The sequence below is a fragment of the Manis javanica genome, chromosome 14 (assembly GCF_040802235.1).
Source record: "Manis javanica isolate MJ-LG chromosome 14, MJ_LKY, whole genome shotgun sequence".
NCBI classification, from domain to species: Eukaryota; Metazoa; Chordata; class Mammalia; order Pholidota; family Manidae; genus Manis; species Manis javanica.
The window spans coordinates 82703827-82718213 of record NC_133169.1 but is presented as its reverse complement, the minus strand read 5'-3'; the positions used below and the strand labels follow the sequence as shown (position 1 = coordinate 82718213).

Sequence of the window (14387 nt, the reverse complement as noted above, 5' to 3'; positions counted from 1 at the left end):
CTTACTACGCTGATGGACAGTGACTGTGAAGGGGTATGTGGGGGGTGACTTGGTGAATGGGGGAGCCTAGTAAACATAATGTTGCTCATGTAATTGTACATTAATGATACCAAAAAAAAAATGTGTGAATACTCCCCCACCTCAATGTCTAGTCTTTAAGAATGCTATTTTCTCTTTTTGAATATTATTAACATAATTACCTGGGTTGGTTTGCCTTATGTATGTAATTAAATATAATAAAAAATCCTTCTGGCTCAAGTTTAAATCATTTTATATTTAAGCACTGATTTTACAACATTGATATAGTTCAAAAGGAGAACTAAATTCACAACTTAATTTATTCATGTAAATTGCCTTCAAAATACATTGCACCCAAGATGGAAATAAGATTTCACATTCCTTTCGAAAGAAATCACACAGAAGCAGCTGCTTTTTCAATAAACTTGGCCAGTTTCACATCTTTTTTGGTCAGTCCACCACAGTCATGGGAGGTGAGAGTTATCTGGACCTAAGAAAGAGAGAAGCAGTTTTCAAACCTTGAACTGCAATTCATGGTATTCCACTTTGGTGGTTCAGAAATCAATTATCCAACATTCACATATGTGAATTGAGGAGATTATTTAGAAAACAGTACATTAAGAAAAAACATAGCATTTCTAAAACCCAGTGACCTCCAGGGGCACAATCTGCTTCAGGATGGGCCCGGCAGCAGCCAAGGGATAAAAAGGTTCTCAAATGAATGGCAGTTCAGCTGCCAGAATCTCAAATCTTGTCTCTTGAAAAAAAGGAGAGATAACTGAGGTTCCATTTTAATTTCTATTACTTTAATTATAATGACTATTTTCAGGACACTGAGAAAAACCAAGCTATCAAATGTAATATTTTAGCAACCACAGTTAAAAAAGCCCATTTCGAAATTAGGGAAGTGGGGTCAGGGTAGGGTGGAGGAACAACCTGTTGTTTCTTTAAAAATCAATTAAAAAGCAAAAGCAAAATTATGGGCAATAAAAGGCAACTAGTCAAGAAATGTTTATCCTGGTACCTGCATGCTCTGAAATATTCCAGTAAATAAGAGTACCATCAAGCTTCTCTTAAGAGGATTTTCAAGGAGAAAACAGAGCGCCCCAGAAATCCAGATGATGCTAAGACATTCCACAGGGCCTGGCCAGAAGGCAAGGACACTGTGGGGCGGTGGGAAGGTACACAATTGTTCTCACTGGGCCTCCTTAAAGCTACCCAATGGACTCTTTTTAAAAGTCTGCTCTCTGTCTCTTAGCCTGTTCTTTGTCTTAGGTAAGAAGGTCAGTTCCCACTGAAGATAGAGAATTTACTAGTTACTTTTTAAAGTGCAGTTCTTCAGCAAATTTATGTCAGTGAGATAAATAAGGCCATACCTTCCTTATTTATTATCATTTCCTTCCAAAATTTACCTTAAGGGGGTTTAAAACTCTATCTGCACGGCTGATACTAAAGCATAATTCAAGAGCCTAATTTGGTCCGATTTGATCTATTAGTTTCAGTAGAAGACAAGCAGGAAAATAAAGGGATTACTCCCTGTTCCCTTAAGTAGACTGAAAATTTGCTACTAATTTGCAACAATACACAGGGATTCTGAGACAAAGAATAAGAGGATGCTTTCCTAAGCACAATGACACTTGGCTACACAGGATTACAAGGAAGAAAAAAGTTTCTTAGACTCCATAATTAAGGTGAGTCCCAAAATAAGGCAATTTAGTTACCTTGTTATACACATTGAACCATTCCGGGTGATGATTCATCTTCTCTGCTTGTAGGGCAACTCGGGACATAAAGCCAAATGCCTGTGTAAGATGAAGTGGAAAGTGGTTACAGACATCGCACTCTGCCCCGGACCTGAGAGAGACACCAGAGCAATCCAACCAGATAAAGACATGGTTAGGATCCTTAGGGGAAAGCAGGAGACACCAAATATGAAAGGAACTGCTCTCCACAGAACTGGGGTAACGATGTGGCAGGACCATGACCTGCTGCTCAATGGTGAAAAACAATCAGGCTCAAATAAACAAACCAGGAAATTGGTCTCACCCAGTGACCTGTCTGGACTCTCCAAAATAGCACAGGAATAATTTCCCTTCAACCCAGCGCCCTGGATCTCACTACCTGGACCCCAAATCTTTGGAGGCACTTTTCTTGCATCACTGCTACTTTTGTTTTTAGTGACTGGGTTGATAACGAAGGCATTGACCATAAGACTATGGAGAAATGTCTTTTGATTGTGTCTTAAGCAAAAGCACTGGCAGAAATGAACAACATCTCCATCCCATCTCCCAGGCAGGACAGGAGGGCATGAAAGGCTATGTTTACTGACATCTAGAGTGAAACAGAAAAGATTGGCTTGCCGGCTTGGATCTTGTTACTAGCCAGCACTGCCACTTCAAGGAAAAGCACCCCGTCTCAAGGCAAAGGGGCTGCAGACCCAGTCGCAGGCGGTAAATGCGGACCTGTAGGGCCGTCTTTGTACCACAGGGAAAATGCAAATCTAACTCTATTAAACAGAAGACAAACTAGTCCGGAGAGAGAAAAAAATTTGTTTTTCTTGCTTTCAAATTTTTATGAGAGTAACTACAAACAATAGGAAGTCTGTCTCCATTGCATCCAGAAGGCAGAAATACTTGATAAATCAGACTCTCAGGTAATGGTGCATTAATTACAAAGTTAACAGTGGAATTCACAGGGCAGTACCCATTACAGCCACATAAATAAATATTTAACTTCATTACTCCTATCTAGAAAAAACAATCTGATGTTAGCTGAGCTATGTTTTTTGGATGACCAGAAGACATAAAGGTGCATTTCCACATTAACAGTGAGAAACATGGAAGATGCCATTTTACAATTCCATGTCATTCATACAATGGTTCCTATCTCAGAACCAATTTTTCTGGATACAGATTTCCATTTTGACATTTAAGTCCTGAAGGTTTTCCCTGTTGGGAAAAGGATGGAAGTTCAAGCAAAATCCATTTAACCATGTATGGAATCATCAGTGGGAAAACAAGATTCTGTCTCCTATCCCTTCTCATTTCATAATCTGATTCTCTAGATTATAAGAGGGGAAGGAACAAGTCAAATGTGAAAGTCTGTTTTAATTACTCAAACAGAGTTAACCTGTATTAAATAATGTATAATGAGAATTTTCATTCTTTGCCTACAATACCTTATGCTTGGTTAGCTTCTGACAACTTATAAAAAGAATCACCACCACCCCCCATCCACCTCCCCTTCCTAGAGAGACAGTAACACAGCCATTAAGGGCATGGGCTTTTTGATCCAGGGAGTCCTGCTGCTCCATGGTGAAAAACAATCAGACTTCAAATCCCAACTCTACTACTTAATTATGTCATTTAAGCCTTGGTTTTCTTATCAATAAAATGGAGACAATAAAAAATTCATGTAATCACTCTAATAAAAAAATGAGGCAGGGGATATAAAAACACTTAGCTCAGCACTCGGCACAGAGTATGAGATCAATAGTAGCACATACTGCTAACCCCTACTGCTTTCTGGCCAAACTGCATATATAGTTGACATTACAAAAGGTAATGATAGGTGAAAAGCCTTCCTTCAGCCTTGAGGATCTAAGATTCTAGTTGTTATCTCCCAGAAAAATGGCCTTTTCCTCTCCCATGTGCAACAAATAGAGATTTAAACACATTTATCACATAAATAGATAATATACTGTGGAATAACACCCATGCACAATGACTGAGGAAAACAGCTTAATGACAAGAAATTAGGTGGGCACAGTCACTGCCCAAATTCTTGAGCTCTGTGGCCACAATTTCTTTGAACCACATTACCCTAAAAGATTCAAAGTGATGCTTAAAATTCCTTACCATTTCCCAAGAGCCAAATGGGTCAAGTGGGTAATTTGAACATGATCAGAAGTACTCCTCGAATCTTTGACTACCAGCATACTATCAGTATAGTAGCCAATTCTATTTCATCACTGTTCTGACTTAAAAGAGAATGCCCATATCCTAAGAGGTACAGTGATCAAAGAAAAAGACCTACCATATCTACACACAAAGTTAAAAAAAAAAGACACACCCAAAGACCCTCAAATTCACATCTTCCTCAGCTTTATATATTTCCCTTCAACTGTCACCTAATATTTTGCATTTAATATCACAAGGCCTGATAAACCATTTACACAGGATTTATTTATAATTTTTTCCTTAGGCAAGGACCACTCCATCTTCTCTGGAGCAAGGAGACAATTCCATAATCCCTCTTCCATATAACAAAACAAAATGACCCTAAAATATCTACTTTTAAATCTATAAATTAGTAACATCTATCACAACAGAAATTCAAATTAAAGTAAAAGAATTTCTGCAAGCAAGTCAGATAAATGGATAGAAGAAAAATAACAAGAACTCAAAGGTAAACTTTGGTAATCTGGATTATAAGGACTAAACAGCAAACTTGGCAGATAGTGGAAAACATCTGCCCTTCTAAGACTTCTTTTTACAGTCCTAGCTACTTGTTACCAGGATGCCAATTGGAATCAAAAGGCTTGAACTAGCTAATGGCACATGCTTTCTAAAACCATTCCATCAAAGAAAACTGCAAATAGCACAAAGCAGAATAGACACCACTAAAAACCCAGTGAGAACTCAGAGGACAGGACCGAGAGAATGGGCAAAATTAAGTAGAGATCAACAAGAGTTTCTAAGAGTTAGAAAAAAGTAAACCAAGAAGACAAAGCAGATCTAACACAGATAATTGTTGTCAATAAAAGAAAAAAATTAACAAAATAGGAAAAAATAGAACTGTTATTGAAGAAAATTTTCCTGAAATAAAATATTTACATCTATTGACTGTAAGAATTTAACCATTTCTACACATCATAGTAAAGTTAGTGAACTTTGAAGATTGAACAAAAATCCCTTTGGCATCCAGACAAAAACATCAAGTCACCTGTATGGACAACAAAAATCTGGCTGACTTCAAACTTCCACATACCAACATTCAACATAGAAGTCAGAGGAGCAGTGCCTGTAAAGACTTTAGGAAAGTGCAAAGAATTTTATACCCAGCTAAATTGTTGCTCAAAATTAATAAAAAAGACATAAAATTTTTAAATTCAATAACTCTAGGGAATAATTCTCATTCATCCTTCATCAGGGACCTTTATTAAAGGATGAAATAATGGTAACTAAGATGAACAGAATGTCAGAAAATATTTAAAAGTATAAAACAAACATAGGAACTAAAAAATATGAACTAAAATATCATGGTGAAGGGAGAGCAGGAAAAAGTAAAGGATAATTTTGATATTGCTTAGTGGGGAGACTATTATTGATAAGAAATGTTATTTAAGGAAGGAGAGGATTAAGTTTGCTATGTAAAATTATAGGTATCGTAGTATCCACAGAAAAGCCAAAATAAAAATAGAAATACTCACAATTAAAATGAAGCAAAGAAAACACAATCCTTATCATGATTTAAATTAAGGGGAAAAAAGGTAGATTGGTTCTGTCATGTTTTGTAAAACCAAGTATCTTTTCAACCAATTAAAAGAAGAGAAAACTTTACAATGGATCAAAGCAAAACTCAACCACTAGAAATAAAAGGGCAGAGGCAAATGTAAAAAAAAAAATTTGTTACAAGAAATAAGGGTAATTTAGAATTATAAAGTATATCCACAATGAAGATTGAATAATTGTGAATATTTATACTACGAATCACAGAGCATCAAAATCAATGAGGCAGAAATGACAGGAAATAAAGAACAAATAGAAACACTCAATTCACATTTCTTAACCCATGGCAGAGTAAGTGAACCAAAGTAAGAATAGGGCCTACTTAAATTAATTTAAAGGTAGCTCTAATATATTTCAACTCTAAAAACCAAGAAGACAGCCCTTAAAATATCTATTGAACAGTCACAGAAATTGAACATATATTAGCCCACAAAAAAAAAATCTTGGTAAATTCCAAAAAGTAGAATAGTACTGACAACATTCTCTGATAAAATTAAAAGCAAAACTAGGACACAAAAGTAACAAAAAGTACTACCTGGAAATCTTTTTTAATTCTTCTTTTAAAACTCTTAGGTCAAAGAGCAAATCAAAACTGAAACTGAATAGAACTTAATAATGTAAGCACCACATATAGGACACATCTAAAATAAAATTAAAATAAATTAAGCATTCAATCATCCAATAAAGAAGATAAATAACAACATACACTCAGAAAGGAGATCAGGAATGAATATAAAAAGAGCAGATATAAATGAACTAAAGAAGAGAAAAATAGAACTAATAAATCCAAAGCTCACTCTGAAAAAATTATAATAGAAAATTGGTTACTTCATCTAAACACAAGTGAAAAGACAGGAGAGATACTACAGATAATACAGGAAATGAAAATAGGGAAGTAACTACAGATATAGGAGAAAAACATACAAAAAAATAAATTTCAAACAAATAGAAAACTTATACAAATAAATTTTAAAACAGGTAAAATAGTTCTCTAACAAATAAAAATTATCAAAACTGACCCAAGAGCAAAAAAGCCTGAACAACTAAATTACTATAAAAGAGAAATGTGTGTAAGAGTGATGATACCAAAAAGTAACAGTTCCCAATCAATTCACACAGGTTCACAGAGGAATTCTACTAAACCTTTCAGGAACATTAACTCTAATATGAATTAAACTGTTTCAGAGGATGGAAAAAGTAGGACATTTCCAAATTATTTTTACAAATTATTCAAAACATTGTCTCCCAACTCCCACAGAGATAGCATATAAATAATAAAACTATAGACTGATTTCATACTAAATAAAATGTTAATAAGCAAAACCTAGCAATACACTGAAAGAACAAAATATCATGAGCAAATATGATTTAATCTAAGAATGCAGGGATGGTTCAATACAGGGAATATATTAAGGTAGCTTAACATATTAATAAACCAAAAGAGAAAAATCATATAATAACTTTCATAAATTTGATAAATTCAGTATGTATTACATATTAAAACTCTGAACAAAGAAGAATATGTGGACCCCTCCTTAAATGATAGAAACACTCTTAGTCCAAAAGGCAACATCACTCTTAACAGGGAAACACTAGAAGAATTCCCATTAAATGAAACAAGCCAAAAGAAGTCAATAGCCTTCTTATATAAACAACAATTAGAAAATACATTGAAAGAAAAGATCCCATCTAAAAAAGCACCAAAAATTATCTAGGAGTAAACTTAAGAAATGGATAAATTCTATATACAGAAAACTTCAAACCATGAATAAAAAACAGATAAAACTTACTATGTTAAAATTTTTGTCAGTATGACAATACAAACCAACAAACATAGTAAGAAACAAACAACAAGCTTTATTTGCAATTCATATTTCCTTAGCTATAAAGAGGTTAATAAGAAAAAGACCAACCACACAATTTTTTTTTAATGGGCAAAGGACATAAGAGACAAATAACAGAAAAGAAATCAAATGGTTTTTAAATACAGGAATTGCTTACTCTCATAGATGATAAGAGAAACACAAATTAAAGTAAGTTGTACATCAATTATATCTCAATAAAGCTGAGGGAAAAAACTAAGTTAAATCTATCAGTTTGACAAAGATCAGGAAGTGTGATAATACTCTGTTGGTGAAGATAAAAGAGATAAGGCACTCTCATACATTATTGGTGAACATAAATTGATATAATTACTATGGAAGAGAATTTGACAGTATCTATCAAAATTTTAAATGCCCATTTTCTTAAAAAAAAAAATACCCATGACTTTTGGTCAAACAATTCCACTTCCAGGAATTTATCCTGTAGACATACTCATATGCAAATTACAAGAACAGCTACTGCAGCACAGCATGTAATAGCTGTAGACTTAAAAGGGCCAAATGTCCCAGAGGATCTCTGACAACTTGCTGCACTGATGGATGACAGTGACTGCATTGGGGTATGGGTGGGGACTTGATAATATGGGTAAATGCAGTAACCACATTGTTTTTCATGTGAAACCTTCATAAGAGTGTATATCAATCATACCTTAATAAATAATTTTTTTAAAAAGGGCCAAATGTCCAACAATAGAGAACTGATTAAATATATTATACACTGGAATACTATGCAGCCATCAAAAAGAATAGGGAAACTATCCTCTGACATGGAAATACCTGCAAGCTACCATACTAAATGAAAAAAAAAAGCATAACACTAGTCTGTGAATTGCATAAAAAAGAAATCAAAGAAACTATGTGCATTAATAAACCTTTGGAATAATACATCAGGAACTGGTAATAGTGAATGATGGCAGTTGAAGAAGGGGAACTGGGTGGTTAAGAATTAGGAACAGGAAGTGACATACTATACTCTTTGGTACATTTTTAATTTTGTACCACATATTACCTGATGTATTTTTAAAAATTAGTTTGAGAAAAAAATGAAGAAGCCATGTAAATGAAGGTCTCACTGTAAAGGGAGCTGGAATCCAACAATGTATATAACCTGGTACATATTAAAATATTTAGGCTCATGTTAACTTCTTAACATATGCCTACCTGTTTAGGTGGGGTTTTAGTGCCCATTTACAGCATCGTTTGTCTGTGAGCCATGTTCTGTTGAGCCACAGCCATTTCAAACAAACATATGGCCAACAAATAACATATAATGGCTGATAATAGTTTCAGTCTTTCCTCTTTTGCAAATTACATTTTATGAACAAGTCAATGAATGCATGATGAAGTATGACTTTTTAAGTCACTCTGCCATTTTAAGGAATGTAAGCATTACAATCATAGTAAATTGGGCCAATGAAGTTTGTCATTTGGAAATCTCCAAACCATCAGCAATTAAAAGATTTTTCCATGAACCCCAAATCAAGTATTCTTTGGGAACTTTAATTTTTCTTAAAAGTTCCTTTTGTTTCATTTTATTCCATGAAAATATGAAAGACTATCAGATGCATGAAACTAAAACAAAAATCCTGTATCAATCTGTGAAATGTTTAACAGCACCCTGAATTTAAAACGCAGCTTCAGTCCAAATAACATGTATGATTTATTAAAGTTCTAAGACTAACTTCTCGCACATATTTACAATACAAATCTTTCATTACTCGGAGCAATTCTCTTTGATATATGTTCTTTAAATCAGCTGCCTTTCATATTTTGATTATAGACTATCTTAATTATGAACTAAAAAAGAACACATCTCCCACTAAGAAAATGAGCACCAGCAACTCCAAAGTAATTTCCCCAGTACAACCTCCATTAAGCCTCTAAATACTTCCTTTACTAATTCAATGAATTAGAACTCTATTGTTTATGAATCACCTTTATGTTTGTAGGACTATAACTCTTCTTTTATAAAACACAATTGCTATGGAAGGAAATGATATTTATGTCTGATTAGAAATGAAAACACTATTACATAAATCAGTTTGGACATTTCTTCACGTCTTGAAACATGATCGGCAATTTAGTCTAATTGGTGATCAAGGAAACTATCTTGTGATCAATTAAAGTAATTACCAGATTCCGGCAACACAACCTACCTTAATTTCAGCTAGAGTCTGCACTTCTTCAACTTTAATTAAAAATAATGAAAATTATTAAGCAAAATGCACAGCAAGATCATTGCCAAGCACGCACATGTCACAGAACAGGACCTTCTCTTGGTGTTGGTGACTGATCAATCATATAAACATTGCTTGGTATACCAAGACAAGGCATTCTTTGCCCCAGAATATTGATTACACGTCTCACCATGACTTTTTCGTGGAAAAGACTGTTATGTTAACTGTTCCAGCCACTGCAAAGGGAACATCAGATCTTAATTTGCGGGCAACTAGCAAAATGAGAATTGTGAGGAACAGACTCAACCAAAGATGTATTTGATCCACGCTTTTTCTTCTCCCAACTGTCACCCTTATTTTTGAGCACAGTAGTCAACTGCAGAGACCTTGGGGTCAGAAACCTACAGTCAAGTCCTAATGCTGCTGTTCGCTAGCTATGTGACCTCAAAGAAATTACTTAAGTTTGAAATAAGCCTTAGTTTCCTCATATGAAAAAGAGGATAATTTGTGTAACATCCTTTACAATATATCAGGCATTCTATTAAGCACTCATTAATGCTAATGATTATTACAATGATCAACACCATAACATTACAGTGTTTGTGGCCCGGAGAGAAAGAATTCCTTTCCAAACCTGATCCAAGAACAACTGGAAAGTCAAAGAAATTCACTTTCGTAAGGCTGAGAAAACGAGAAACATATTTAAAACTGTTTCTCTAAGTAGATATCATCACAGGAAGATTCCCGATAGAACTGGCAATCTGTCAGTGAGCATCTTAGCCCAGCAGGTGACTTGTGGCTCCTTGAGAAGCCAACTAAAGGCCTTACACCTGAGGACCCTACCCTAAGCAGTCCAGTGTGTATGGCTGGGGGCAGACACAACCCCAAGCAATCCCCGGCCACTAATCTACTTGCCTTCTACTTGATCCACTGCAGACGCAACATTTCAATAACACAGGCCAATATCCAACTCTGAAATTAAAATGGGCTTCCCCAGGCACTTGAGAAAATGTTCACAAGCTACTGAAAGAGCAGCCTGCTCTACTGTACCCGTGGATGAATTAGTGCCCCTGCAGCTAGTGGTAAGTGCACAGCCTGAGAGAGAGCACACTCGATTTTAAACATGACCTTCAAAAGTTGTACTCACAAGACCGTAACATTTACAGCCTTTAAAAGAAGTCCTTAAGTCACCATTTTGGGCAATTACCATAATATTCTAAATAGCCATTTGGAAAAATAAGGCCACTCTTTCAGCTAATTGCATTGTACCACCTTCAATATATACTATGAAATGAAAAGCCAAGGAGAAAAACAGTTTGCCTTTACAGGATTAGGATTTATAATTACCTTAGTAAATTCCTCCTGAATTCCCAGGGAAGGAAGACTACTCTTTGCTGGAGGTCTATTAGTATAAATCCACTCTTCTCCAGACAGCAGAGCTTACCCAACATAAACATCTCTACACATAAGTTTACCTACGAGCCCTTCGTTTCTGTTCCATTTTTAGTGAAAGTTCTCTAACTAGACAGGTTCCACGGAGCTGATGTGTGCCAAAAAGGCACTCTGGCCAAGATGATCACAGGCTGAGAATGTCTCTTCCCTGAAAAGACACTCCTCATTTCCGAATTCTTCTGCACGTAGGTTTAAATTACCTTCTCCTTATCATCAGCTGCTCTTGGGCAGACCAACAACTCAGTCTGATTAACTCCTTCAAGAATTTCTCACAATCCTTCAGTGTTGCTTTTTCGGAATCTGCACATTTCACTAGTTTTCCATCCATGCTTTTCCCCTAAGCAGACTCAAACACTGGCTTCAGAATCAACCCAAGAGGAATACACCAGAGAAGCCATTTTTCCCGGAGTTCCCTAATGTCAAAATAACGTCTGACTCAATGTTCTCTGGGGCTGTTCATTAACGCCAATCAGCTGCCTCAGGTAAGTCCTGCTGGAGGCTTTCCTTTCTAACCTGCTGCTCATCCATATTGGTTACTTTCAGAAGTCTTCTGAGGTGAGGTAAACTGCAAAGTCTATCAAAGTTTGTTGCTTTGTTTCAGCAACACTTTAAGAATTAGAATTTATGCTCCCTGGTATTATCATTATGGAATTTATAAAAATTCAAGTTTATCTAGAAACTATCCCTAACCTTCAACTTAATGCATCGAAACACTAAAATTGATGGAGTATCTAGCCAAATATTTTAAAAATCAAGTAATGTGAAACATAGCAGTCTACTCCATACCTTTACTTCTTTATAATCAAGCAGCTCCTTTTAAGAAATACAATCACTATTTACATTATATAATTCCAGTTTATATCTGACATAAAACTGTCTTGCCTGATCATTGTAATAAAAAGAATCTATAGGCACCTGATTTTTAAAAGAGAGAAAAGGCAGGAAGACATCTGCTCAAACCAGAGCATGTTAAACTGTAAGTCAATATCCTGCAACAATGACCAAAAGGGTAGAGGAAGAGAACAAGGGCTCAGGGCAGAGGGAGCGCCCCCTCCCCTACCATGGGGATGGGGCAGGGTGGCACTCAAAAAATATTTTTAAAGAAGCAAAATAATACTTAATTTGGCTTAATGATACAGTAAATACATTTTCTACAAGCAGTACACCTTTTTTAAGACACAGTCTCATTCCACTTCACATCACAAAATCTCCAATGGTGCAAAAAGATCTGTACAATATCAGTGAGTTCATACTTAACCTTTCTGTTACCTACTTTTAAATGGGAACAATTCTCCTTTTAAGGGTCTTTGTACAGTTTCAGGAACATTTGCCAATATTTTCTGTAAGAAAAACACATCACCCAAATATTCGAGCCCAATCAGACATCCTGATAGTTCTGCGGAGGACCTGGGGCGATAGATGGCTGCAAGGCATCCCTGGGAGGAAAGAGCCTGCCAGACCCACTTCCCAGAAAACGGTGCCCAGTGAGGAAAGAGACCGTCTCATAAGTCGTCTGTATTTATTTGTTTCAAAGTACACACACAGGTTGTGAACTTAGAAAGGCCCCGAACTTGTCAGTCTTCAGACAATGAGCTGAAGCAAACCACAAATATATTCAGAATTTATCCTCGACCTGTTATGATGGGGCTTAACCGGAGATCTACTCCTACCACTGTAGGCTGAAACTAGGGTCTTTCTTGTTCTGTGTTTTAAACAGCATTACTAAAGAATTAAAGAAAAATCTCAGGGCTGAGGCACACAGAGTAAAGCTTAGCACCCTGTTTTTGGTATCAAAAGATTCACAAGGTCGGGTGGATGGTGTCATCACATCCCAGTAAGTTCTGATCCCAGGTCTCTCATTCCTTGGCCTTGAGCAAATCCTAAACCTCTCTCACCTCTCCTAGTCTCTGTAAATCAGAACTTCTACTTACTTCTTAACTTCATTGTGAATATGAGGAGGTCTCATAAAAACATTCAGAGAAAAAAAAAAAACAAACATTCAGAGACCTTTGCACAGAAAACATGCCGCTGTGGAAGACTGAAAAGGTTCCAGTTTGCTTGAATCCTACACAAAGTCATTTTGTGTCATCTTTTTAAATCTAGAAAATGTGCTCTGTGTGGCCAAAAAAGCTTAGCTGCATCTTGAATACAAATGAAAAAAATGTGTCTCTGTGTTAAAAATTCACAAGTAAGGCTAATAACTCAGAAAGCAGTCATGAATACAGGAAACACTTAAAAGAATAAATGCTTACTTGAGTCAATTCTTTCTGCAATATTCCAATATAAGTTACCTTAACTTCAGCTGTTAATCAGTAGGGTTTTTTGGGTTTGGATTGTTTTTTTTAAATAATTCACAATAGCCTGAAAAAAAGAAAGAAATGGTTTGTTTTCCTGAACGTACTTGTATAAACAGGAAAGTTCGTTTCTCCTCCTTAACGCGGGCTCCCATTCAGTTCCACCACAAGCAGGCCCCGTCTCTGTGCAGGTGAGGGCTGACAGGCAGACAGCACAAACGCATCTCTGCTCCAAGATCTGTGTGGCTCATTTACAATCCCAGCAGAGGAAAGAAACAACTGGCTCTAAAACACTGGGACAAAGAAAGCAAATAGATACTGATGGAGTGGGAGAGCTCCGCCATTTGATGCAACTGCTAGAGAGAAAATCTTCCCTTTTGTTTTTAAGTTTATTATTTCATACCTTATGCAAATCATACTTTATGTATGCAATAATATTTGAGAAATACTTGAGTCAAATTAAAGGCTTCAATAGCCTTGCCAAAAGCACTGTGATTTTCCTATAAAAAAAATTATTCCAATTTGTTGATCTTACATAGGATGAAACATACTGTAACAATCTTCATAATTTATGTCCTGTTGGGACACAATGATTTAAAGTAACATAATACAGAGCCGCATCATGGCTAATCTAAACCACCTGACCAGATAAACACCAGCTTCCCTTCTCTCTTCAGCAAGGGCATTTCTGTTTATTGTCATATCATTTCCTCATTCTAGGAACATGCAGAATAAATGCAGCCAACCTGCATTTCAGTGGGAAGCTGAGCTGGCCTTTCCCATGTCAGGAGGTTTGTGCGCACACAGGTACCAGTACAATGTCAAGGGCTTACAAGACAGAAAACAATACAAGAATTCCACCCTCAAAATCATTTACAGCGAAGCAAATATGGATTCATCCAGTACAATCTGGACCAGGTGTGGTGTTACAAACCACAATCTTTTGGGTTTTTTTTTAAATGTCACTGAAGAGGTATTTCTTCAAAACAAATTATGGGGCTTACTCTGAGCCAAATTTTTATAAATGCTTCAATCCTGCCTCTTGCCATGCTC

The 14387-nt window shown here is 36.0% G+C and overlaps 1 protein-coding gene across 5 annotated transcripts in view; it reads right to left on the bottom strand.

Annotated features, from left to right (window-relative positions):
- Positions 1–254: 254 nt before the first annotated feature.
- PCBD2 (pterin-4 alpha-carbinolamine dehydratase 2) overlaps positions 255–14387 on the bottom strand; it is a 40989-nt gene continuing 26856 nt past the window's right edge. For 3 of the 5 annotated variants that reach the window (XM_073221613.1, XM_073221609.1, XM_073221611.1), the window contains 2 exons: positions 1740–1820; positions 255–508 (listed from right to left, as the gene is read on the bottom strand). In XM_073221613.1, coding sequence (XP_073077714.1) covers positions 413–508; positions 1740–1820 — 177 coding nt within the window. In that variant the 3' untranslated portion in view covers positions 255–412. Of the gene's footprint in view, positions 509–1739; positions 1821–13292; positions 13402–13441; positions 13628–14387 lie in introns of all 5 variants that reach the window. The other 2 variants (XM_073221610.1, XM_073221612.1) reach the window with 2 other exon arrangements.